This window comes from Nyctereutes procyonoides, unplaced genomic scaffold, assembly GCF_905146905.1.
Source record: "Nyctereutes procyonoides isolate TBG_1078 unplaced genomic scaffold, NYPRO_anot_genome, whole genome shotgun sequence".
In the NCBI taxonomy this organism is placed as follows: Eukaryota; Metazoa; Chordata; class Mammalia; order Carnivora; family Canidae; genus Nyctereutes; species Nyctereutes procyonoides.
This window is the reverse complement of record NW_026575120.1, coordinates 36,352,041-36,363,255: the sequence shown is the minus strand read 5'-3', so window position 1 is coordinate 36,363,255 and position 11,215 is coordinate 36,352,041. Positions and strand designations below refer to the sequence as shown.

At 39.3% G+C, this 11,215-nt stretch overlaps 1 protein-coding gene and 1 pseudogene across 1 annotated transcript; one reads left to right on the top strand and one right to left on the bottom strand.

Moving 5' to 3' along the window:
- Positions 1 to 390: 390 nt before the first annotated feature.
- Positions 391 to 1,323, bottom strand: LOC129516041 (olfactory receptor 2A5). Its single transcript, XM_055335365.1, has one exon. The coding sequence runs from the start codon at positions 1,321 to 1,323 to the stop codon at positions 391 to 393; it is 933 nt and encodes a 310-aa protein (XP_055191340.1).
- A 6,416-nt stretch (positions 1,324 to 7,739) lies between these two features.
- LOC129515816 (ubiquinol-cytochrome-c reductase complex assembly factor 6-like) lies at positions 7,740 to 7,947 on the top strand (annotated as a pseudogene).
- Positions 7,948 to 11,215: the final 3,268 nt, after the last annotated feature.

Genomic DNA, 11,215 nt, shown 5'->3' with positions numbered 1-11,215 from the left:
ACTAGAGGTGCACTATTGTACAGAGTATATTATGGCATTAGTAGCATATACTTACAGCAATAAGGAAGATGAAAATCTTAGATGAATTTAAGGAGAGATATGAGAGGAAAAAAAAAGCCTCAAAATAAAAGAAACTGTATTTTAGGTAGCTCTGGAAACTGGCCAGAGGAGTCCACAGCTCTCTGCTCCAGGGCTTCACTTGTACACAGTTCCCTTACAGCCTGTGCTTTGTGGTCTGGAAGTACCCCATGTTTAGGGACAGAATCTGATCAATATATATTTTTAATATTGAAAATCTGAGACATTAGGTTTTTATAGCATATATATTACCATTCTTCCAAATCTCACAGAAAACAAGTCTTCCACATTTAAGACTGTCCCTGGTATCCCTCACAGTGATCTCTCCTTCCACAGCACTCTCTTCAGGGCACCCTTGACTTCTGCGTTCCTCAGGCTGTAGATCAGTGGGTTCAGCATAGGGTTGAAAAGGCTATAAAACAGAGAAAGGATCTTCTGCTGCTCCTCTGGGTGGTTGGATTTGGGGGCCATGTACATGACAATGGCACTGCCAAAGAAGAGCCCCACCACGCAGAGGTGGGAGGAACAGGTGGAGAAGGCCTTTCTGCGGCCCTCCCCAGACTGGATCCTCAGGATGGCCAACAGGATGCGCGAGTAGGACACCAGCACCAAGCAGAGGGGCCCCACTAAGATAAACACAGAAGCAGCAAAAATGACCACTTGGTTGAGCCTAGTGTCAGCACAGGCCAGCTTGAGGACAGACAGGATTTCACAGAAGAAGTGGTTGATTTCATGAGGCCCACAGAAGGGCAGCCTCAGGATGAGAATCACATGGACCAGGGCCAGCAGGGAGCCACATGCCCAGGAAGTGACAGCCTGAACAGTGCACACTCTCCAGCTCATGATGACAGAGTAATGTAGGGGATGGCAGATTGCCACGTACCGGTCATAGGACATCATTACTAAGATGAGACACTCCGTGTGAGCAAAAGCCATGTATAAAAAGGTCTGCATTATGCATGGGACAAAGGAGATAGTTTTTTCCTTGTTTAGAAGGTTTGCCAGCATCTTTGGGACATTATTTGAAGCATAGGCTATATCAACGATGGCCAGGTGGGAGAGGAAAAAGTACATGGGGGTGTGCAGTCGGGAGTCCAGTGAGATGAGCCCCAGGATGATGCTGTTCCCCAGGAGGGTGAAGGCATAGAACAGGGTGAAGAGCCCAAAGAGGAACACCTGCAGCTTTGGGCTGAGTGGGAATCCCAGGAGAATGAATTCTGGGACCCATGTTTGATTTTCTGTCATTCCCTGGTAACAGTGTCTTTATCAGTCTCTGCTGCTGCAGTAGGCTGTGTGCTGAGGAGTGAACACAGGTCTGGGTTAGTTATTCAACAGAAAGAGGGGGTTTAAGGTATATGCTGTGTGTTACCTCAGCTGCCAATCCTTTTTAGAGCCATTATGTCAAATCCTTTAATCTACAGTAAAGCAGAAAGAAAATCTATTCAAGTAAGAATAGGTGAACACAAGATTTCATGTACTATTTTGATTTCTACAGAATTTTATTTGACTTTGATTGAAGATCCCTATTTTCACTACTGTGATGGCAGCCACAGAATCATTTATTTTCCAGAATGACTAATTATTTCATTTTGGGGAAGTCCCATAGCCATATTATCATATAATTTTTCTTTCTAATTGATTTAGTTTTAAATTTTGTTCCCACCTTTTTTTTTATCATTTGGTTTGCTCTTATTTTATAAATTGCAGAGTATATTGCACATACCAGGTGCTCAACAAATGATAGAGTACATAAATGAAAGAATGAATGAATTAGGGAATAATATTTATAAATGAAACCTCAAGGAGGTCTGTTTCCCTCTCTGTTCCCTAACTTTAGGTTCACTAAAGTTCACTAAGTTTTAAAGTTCACTAAAACTTTAGGGTTTCAGCAAATGAAGTTGGCACTAATTTTTTACTTCCAAGAAAATCTATTTCCCTTTTGAGCATAAACAGAGCAACATCACTAATCTGGTCAGCATTCATAGAAGTAATTTGTATGGTCAGGGCAAGTGGTTATCAGAAGACTCAACTATATAATGTTGCTACTTCTGCCGCACTTTACCCTCTTGCAGGACTGCTTCCCTGGCTCTCTGTAGATGCTATTTCTGCCCTCCCCCGCATTTGGACAGTACCTAATATAGCACCCATTTGTTAGATGGATGGGTTGGTAGATGGATGGGTGGGTCGATGGATGGGTGGGTGGATTGATGAGTAGAAGGCACTACATTAGGAATAACATCCAAAGTCCCTATCCCAGAATTTAATCAAGTCTTTTGACTCTTCTTTCATTTCTTCTCGCTGCCACTCTACCAGTCACACAGCCACAGGGATGACAGAAAGGGAAATCTTGAAATGTTCCATAGAACCAATTATATACACCTATGATTCGACAATTCATGATATACATGATCATTCTCAATAAGCAGTTTATGATTCCAGATCTGAAAATTTCAACCCTATTTTAAGACCAGAAAGCTGCCTGCCCATCCTGACCTCTTGTTCAGGATGCTAATTTCTGGAGCATCCTTTCTCCAGACCCCAGCTTCTCACAACTACCACACTTTGAAAAAGGCCCCTTACTCACTGTGATACCAAGCTTTGTCTAATCTCAGAGATAGGATTAGATTTAGAAGAATTTGCACAGAAGTCAGCTGAGATTTTGAAGGTGGGAGCTGATGATCTTGCACCCTCCACCTGTCTCCAAAAGAGGGATTTCAGGTGCAGGGCTTGTCCCTGTTCCCTTGACACAGACTGATACAGGTGCTGGGGCCTGCTCATCATGAACATGAGCAGTAAAGGTTTTATAGCAAGCTCACCTTGATCCAAGCCCACCCAGATTTCCCTGAGTGTCCCTGGGGGAGATGAGACAAAGATACACATCTCTACCAGGAGAACCAAAAGTTGTCTTTCTGTTTCCATTTCTCTGGCCCTGGGGATAGACATTCAGAAGAAAAGGAGCTGGCAAATGATGACTTAATACCCAGCTGGATCCATACATGTGAAACTTGTATAGTAATAAGATTAAACATACTCCTGGGGCCACATTGTAAATTATACCCTCCAAATATTTGGATGGTGATGGGTTCCTGGATCTCCATCTTGTCCCAAAGGGATTTGTGGAGCTTGTAGAAGGCAGAGCATCATCTTTAGGAGAAAATGGGTTGAAAGTTTTTTTTTTTTTAATTTCCTCCTTAGATAATTCTATATTGGGTATTGGTAGATAAGAAAAACTCTTCTATCAACTTTCTCACACTGTGCTGAGTCCTCTTCATGTAGTACCTGAAATTTTTACGTGGAGTTTTAGAAGTAAGGGAAAACAGAAACCAGAGTAAAACTGGCCTTGAAGTCATGTCTGATAGAAGCCTTGGGGTTTGGAGGACAGCACATTTTTGCTAGGATATACTCATGAAGTTCAGTGAACCTTCTAATATAACAATGCCTTGGACTGAGGTGTTGACTTTATATTCACATTATAAAACATAAACAGAGGATTTCTTGAGAATTTCTCTGATTGTCTCTCTTATATGTGTCAGTCCTATATGTGCTTGTATGTGTATTTATGTGTATTTTCTCAATGAGCAATTTTTTGGAGAGAAACATCCAAAACCCATTTATCAGATCACAGTTGGTTCTTTACTTAAAAGTGGAGAAGTATATTGTTAATGTGTAAAAAATGTAGTTCTCTGTTAATAAGGGAAGGAAGGGTGTATGCCTATGGTTTTTGGCTCATAGCCTAGTCAAGGACTCAAAGCCTATGTATTTCTATGAGCAGAAGAAAGAAGCTCAAGGAATAAATGGCCTGAAACTTTGAAGGAGTGAAAAAGAAAAGTTTAGAAGCTATATATAGTGGTTAAAAAATTAACTGAAGCTTTTAAGATAAATTTGACTACCTGAAATTGGAGAATTAAATAAATATTAAGAGGATTTCCAGTTTAATATGGATACTTTAGAGCCATAATTATCTACATGTAGATACTGTATGATTTAAGTCATTCTTTTACTAATGCACTCATTCAATTTACATTTACTGAGTTTCTGTTTTAGGTGGGCACCATCCTAGACACTGAGGAAGCAAAGATTAATGAGATACTGCCTTGATCTTATGGGGCCTTATAGTCTCCCTCAAAGTGAGCCATGCAAATAAACAATATAGGGTTGTGATAGAAGTGTGCATGGTATACCATGGTACTGAAGGAGGGTGTGATAGATCATTCTGAAGAGGAATTGGTACAGGCTTCACAATGATGAGATACTCAAGCACTCTTTAGGAGGATGTAAGGTGGATAGGACATGCCAAGCTGTCCCCTAGGGCATGAGGAGGGAAAGGCAAAAGAACAAAAAGATTCACAAACAAGCTTCTTTACCATGTCAAGGATGTTGGCCTTCCTTTTGAATAAATACTAGAATTATGTGACTAAATATGTGGTTATAAAGACTATTTCTTTGGTGTAGAAGACTATTTAAAATACTATTGGAAACAATGAGGCCAAGCTATCTGAGGAATTGATGTGTTCCAGTGAGAGATAATCGGTACTTGGCCTAGGGAGATAGCCATGGGGATGGGGATGACACATTGTGTATGACACACAATTATCAGTAGTTGGTGATGTTGTGTGTGTGTGTGTGTGTGTGTGCTGATGCCAAAAGCAGGTCTTGGATGCTTTCCAGGTTTTTGGTTTATGTGGCTGTATATAGAGTGGTTTCATTCACCTTATACAAAAAAAAAAAAAAATACTTGAGGGAGAACATACAGCAAGGGCTGAAAAAGAGTATAGTTTTTAACATGATGTATTTGGTGTGCCTATGGCACATAAAGGTAGATGCGTCTAATAAGGAATTAACCAAATTGCTCTGGAGTTCATTAGAGATACCTAGCCCAAGGACGTGGATTTGGGAATCATATGCATTAGGTGATAGTTAAAGCCATGATAATAAAAAAGAGTATTTAAGGAGGGCAATTTTAGTGAGAAGAAAGGACAAGAACAGTATCTTAAGACTGGCCAATATTTAAGAGATGGACAGAAAAAGATAATTCCCCAAAGGAGAGTGAGAAGAAAGATCAGAGAAATAGCAAGTAAGAAAACAGAAAAGAAGGAAATCAGTGAGTTATGCCATATGTTATGCCAGGACACATACCAAGATCCTCACTTTGATCCTATGAGTAATTCTATTTTTTTAGATACAAGAAAACTTTTCTGCACAGAGCTACACTAAAGTTAATATTTATAGAAAAAAATAAAATAAGACCAAATTACTAAGAGAAAGCCATTATTATCCTTCAAGAAAAATACATCACTTTTTTTTTTTGCATCATTTCCCATTTGCATTGACCTGTACAAGGGTGAACTTTATGCAGCATGTGGAAAATTTTTAATTTTCAAAGAGCCAGTTATTAAGATTTTTTTTAACTTTTTAAAAAAGATTTATTTATTTATTTATTTATGATAGACAGAGAGAGAGAGAGAGAGGCAGAGGAGAGACAGAGCAGGAGGAGGGAGAAGCAGGCTCCATGCCAGGAGCCCAATGTGGGACCCGATCCCGGGACTCCAGGATCACACTCTGGGCCAAAGGCAGGCACTAAACCACTGAGCCACCCAGGGATCCCCTAGTTATTAGGATGTTAATCAGAAATATAAGACAGTACAAATGTACAGTGACTTCATTGTGAAAATGGGAAGTAGTTATTATCCTGTGTGTAAAAAGGACTCAGCTGATAGCATATGATGTTAAGGATAAAGAGGCAGATGACCAAACATTTCCAAAGTGATATTGTAGTTCATCCTTCTAGAAATCCATCACATTCAAAAGAAGCTTCTGTTAGTACCCAGGAAGCATACCCATCGTCCAGTAACTCATTGCATTATTCTTAATTCTTCAACATACCCAGAAAGGCTGATGATTAGGAAAATAACGGATTTCACACCTTCTTTTTTTTTTTTTTTTTTTCCAGTTAGGGGACAAAAGTCAACATGATCTCTCATACCTCCAGAACTGCGGTTTAGACTCAAAAGGAAGGGGAAGGAGTAAGGAAATTCTCAAACACAGAGTCAGTGTCAGATAGCCCATGCATTAATAATGTGATTTTGAAGGGCAAACTGTATGACTGGTAATCTGTTGTTTTTTTTTTTAAGAAAATCATTCAATTCTCCCTTAACCTTTTGACTATTATGCATTTTGTAGCATGCTTAGGTGATATAGAAATGTTTCTCAAAGCATGGTCCAAGGACCACCAGCATGGGAAGAGCACTTCACTCGATGAGGAAGCAAAAAGCACTTTACAAACTCTAAAACTCAAAGTAAATGCACGGCACTATTTTTAAAAAGGCAGGGAGGGAGGCGCCTGGGTGGCTCAGTGGTTGAGCATCTGCCTTTGGCTAAGGTTGTGGTCCTGGGGTCCTGGGATCGAGTCCCATGTCGGGCTCCCTGCAGGGGACCTGCTTCTCCCTCTGCCTGCGTCTCTGCCTCTCTCTCTGTGTCTCTCATGAATAAATAAATAAAATCTTTAAGCTAGGACAGGTATGACTTCTTCAAGACTAAAGGCAAATTTCAGATAAGAATCCAGGCATCTCAAATCTAGTGTATTTAAAATGCAGTATTCAGTTTTCCTCTCCTCGCCTTCTCTATCACAGTAAGTTGCCTCACTGCACCCACCCCCCCAAGTTACTCAAGTGAGAAACAGTCACTCCTGCTTCTCCTTCCTCTCCAAGGGGTATTTGAATTCTGTTCATGGCAGACTTCTAGTGGCTTCCTATAGCAGGTACTCAATTAACTTGCTACATAGATAAGTCAACACATAGATGATAGGCTTATTGCATAATGGCTAATTGAAAACTGTTAAGAACATATTAGTCACTTTGTGCTTTTTATGAAATATACATTTTTGTTGAAAAATATTACATGTTTTACATGTTTATAGCCTTAGAAAAGCAGATTTTTCTGCTATGTTTGCTCATGGATCACCATTTCTATCACCCTGAGCTGGTTGGTAAGATGTTCAGTTACAGAACTCCCTTTGCCTAACTTCCATTTCTCCCGGGTTTATTATATTCTTTTCTGATCTCCTTTTCTTTTTCCTGAAATTATTTTCTCCAACCTCCTTCCTTCCCTTTTTATTATTTTCTTCTTTCTTCCCTCCTTCTCTTCCTCTTACCTTCTCTTCTGTATGTTCTTAGGTCCTTCCCTCCAGCATCCCTCTTCTCTTCTGAATGTAAATGATTGTCAAGCATGGTGTGAATCACAATTAAATGAAGAATGTCAAACAGGACTTGAGACAACAAGGTAACAAGTAGCAAAAATCAAAGCAAACAAAACAACAACAATGAAAAAGCTTTTTAGCAGCCTCAGATCTTAAAGTTCCTGCACTGACTAATTCAGGGGATGCATGCCCCATCCTTCCCCTTCCTATCACCAGAAGATCCAAGTGTGAGTAATGCTCAGGCTCCCTGAGTTAGGAACTCTATCAACCTAGCTATTTCTCCTCTTCCAGAAGGCCTAATTCTTCATATTAAGAGAAATCTAATGATAATTCTAATTTGTCCTTCCCCCTTTCTTGACAAATAGCTGGTAGATGGATCTTTAGTAACACAGTGAGGCAAAGAATAGGTTTTTCGCTCACCCTCTGACCCACCACTGAATGCCAGTGAACTCCACACCCACCACCCATGCCCACGGGTATGTCCTGGGCCACCTACCTGAAAATGTTTGCTGCCAGCCTCCTGACCATGTGTGCTGGCACTGAGGTGGTGCACAGGTGCACAGGTACCACCAGCAGGACCTGACAATACTGAAATTCCACCAAAGCCAGGAGAACTCAAAACAGAGCTTTTGGGACTGAAAAAGAGACAAGAACCTCAAATTTCTCAGCAATAGAAACCTCAAAATGCAACTCTGCCAAGAACTCCATGAGTAATATTATAAGTACTAAATAGATATTTTTAAAGTTTTTTGAGTCAAACTGGTTGTCTTTAAGCACCTAATGCAATGCTAACTGCAAGAGGAGGTGTCCAGGTGTTAACTGATGCATTGAGTGGTGCATTATGGATTGACCAGTGTTTCTTGAAAACTGCAAAGTTTATTTCATCAGCTTTTTTAATGTGGTTGAACAGATGCTTCGTGTTGAATATCATGTGAGAAAGAATATTTGCAATGTTTCCTGCCCTTATAATTCTGATTTATTTCTCTGAATAAGCTTAACTATCATGGCAAATATAAGTTAACTATAATAAATGTGTCATAGACAATGAAAAAAAATGTTTTTTTTTTTTTCCCAGGGGTGCCTAGGTGGCTCAGTTGGTTAAGTGTCTGCCTTTGGCTCGGGTCATGATCCCAGGGTCCTGAGATAGAGCCCCACATCAGGCTCCCTGCTCAATTTGCCCAACTGCTTCTCTCTCTCCACAGCTTGTGTGCTCTCTCTCAAATAAATAAATAAATCTTAAAAAAAAAAAAAAGAAAGAAGAAAAATAGTTCTTTTCCAAAAGCTAACACTGGACTCTTTGTAATTATGCTGATGTTCCTCACTGAATACGGCTGTGCATGAGCTAATATCCATAACAGGAGGGCTTATGCTATCACTGGTAAGTATGGAATAGTGGCCATGAGCCTCAAGTTTGGGTTCTCTTTTAAGATTTTCTTTTTAAGTTGCTTCATGCCAATCCTGGACACACCATCGTAGTGGAAGTTTGCAATATAAATATATTTTCCCTCTTCTCAGTGAAAATTTGAATAATATATAAAACATCCGTAATACTGGTATGTTATTCAAAGACTATTGGTTTATCATTGATCAAGAGAATAAGAGGGTTTCATGTTTCTAAGAACTAGAATGAGGATTAGTCAAAAGAAAATCCAGGAGTGCTTAGAATCTGAAGTTTAAGGCAAAGTTTCTCTTAAGCTTTTGAAGTTAAGACCTAGGTGAAATTCATGTGATTTAATGATTAATGATGTAGAACTGTCCCACATACAGAATCTTGAATGTCCCCAAAGCCTAAAGACCATGAGATGTCTCATCTACATCACTCAGCAGAGGTCAGATGTTTGAGATTTGGTGTATTTTGCTCAACACTTGTTATTTGAACAACACCTAAAGATGAATGAGAATCTCCCATCACAGTGAATTCCTTGCCAGTTAGTACCCTTTTGATAAATTATTTTGAAATAAATAAAAATTGTTTAGTCTAAATTTGTATATCCTGCTTAATTGTATTTTCTATCTGGAAACAACAATTTTTTAGTGCCATATAAACTAAAACACACACTTTTATGTAGTAAAGTAAGTAAATAGGTGTTTTTCAAAGAGAATGAAAACATATGTTCCAAGATATATGTACAACTGTTCAGAGCCACTTTTAATAAAATAGCAAAACAGCACAAATGCCAACCAACAACCTGGTTTAAATGGATTTAAAAAACCATGACATATCCATGCAGTGGAATACCACTCAACAATAAAAATACATGAACAGCCGATACATGCATTAACATGGATTAATCTCAAAATCATGTAAAGTGAAAGAAGCTAGACCGAAAACATATTCCATATGATTGCATTCATATGAAGTTGTGGAACAAGCAAAACTAATCTATAGTTCCAGAAATCTATCTATAGTGGTATGTCAGTGGTTGCTTTGGGCAGAGGGTGAGGGGCATAAATTCACTGTAAAGAGACACCAGGAGAATTTTTTGAGGGATGGAAATGATCCATATCTTGATTGTGTTGATTTGTCATAACTCATTGGACTTGACTCTTAAAATAGATCCACTTGTGTATAAATTATTCCTCAGTAACATTGTCTAAAGACCCAAATCATTTCATACTGCTTGCTCCAATTCCAATCCTACCCTTCTGGGTGCTTCTAGTCTATCACCATGACATAGTTGTGAATGCCTTTTCCACTTTTGAGAAAGTCTTCAAAGTGTATGCTTATTTGTTCAATGCTTTCAATCTCTCAACCATGCTACCTTCATACTCTGCATCCTGGAGTGCCTCCAGCACATATGCACAGACTACTGCATGATTATCCCGCCCGTACCATGCAACTGGCCAACTGCTGATTTCTTTTTCTAGGAAGAGAAGGTGGGAAGGATGGGAGTATCTAACTATTGCATTTCATAGCTTTATTTTCTTGTCTTCATCATCATCTTTGTTTCCACTGATTTCTTCTTTTCTTTCCATATTCGTCTTTCATTGGAAACTCCATATGTGGAGTTTTATATAAGGTGGCAGGATAGTCCAGCTATCCATTTTGTGAAGATTTCCTCAAATATGAATGTTTCCTGGACTGGTTGGCTTATCCAATGAGGCCTTTAGTCTTGTGCCTACCTGTGAGCAGGAGGGGTAGAATGCACCTGGATTGGGTGCAGGGAGAGTAACTGGGCAAACATTCTCATTCTTCAGTGCTCAGACTTTCACTGAATTCCCCTGTGTTTAGACCTAAGCCTCACTGGCTTCTGCTTTATCCGGGATCCCAGAATCTAGGGCTTCTTATCCTCAATTACCCTATTAAATGAGCTTCCAGATTCCTGCCAAGGCTGAGTTGTTACCTAGCTATGTGGACTGGTACAGAATCCAAAGATTCAAACACTGTAATAACAGACTTTCCTCCTGGTCCCCTGTTTTCTTTTTTTTTGTCCAGGGTCCACTGTTGCTAAGATATTCAAGTCTGCAGCCTCTCAGGGGCTCTTGGAGGTAATGTGTCTTACCTCTTATTGGCTTCCCCTTCTGCATGCTCATTAGTTGGTAGTTTCTTGTTTGATAAATTAGTTATCACTCCTCCCTCTGCTTTCTGTATTTTAAAAGATGCTGCAATTCATCTTCTTCACTTATGTTTCCTCTGCCATTCTATTTCCTCCTGTGCATTATACATTGTGCTCTATTGCCATTTTGGTGGTATCTGGGAAGGGAGATGAGATAAACATGTATGATAAATATCGTTCTAAGGCAATACATATTATCACTTAAAATTGTGTCTTCTGTCAACTAATTCTTCATTCTAAGAATTCTCTCTAAAATGAATTTATGTAATTTTTTATGGAAGAAAATCGCTCTAGCATATTCGGAAAAATCTTTTGACTATTAGTAGATTGCTGGCTTATTTTTCAGGAGTTATTTAATAAAAGGGGGAATTGTTTACCTTTAAAT

Excerpts from the sequence above, each read along its gene's own strand:
- LOC129516041 (XM_055335365.1), bottom strand. The coding sequence starts at position 1,323 with ATGACAGAAAATCAAACATGGGTCCCAGAATTCATTCTCCTGGGATTC.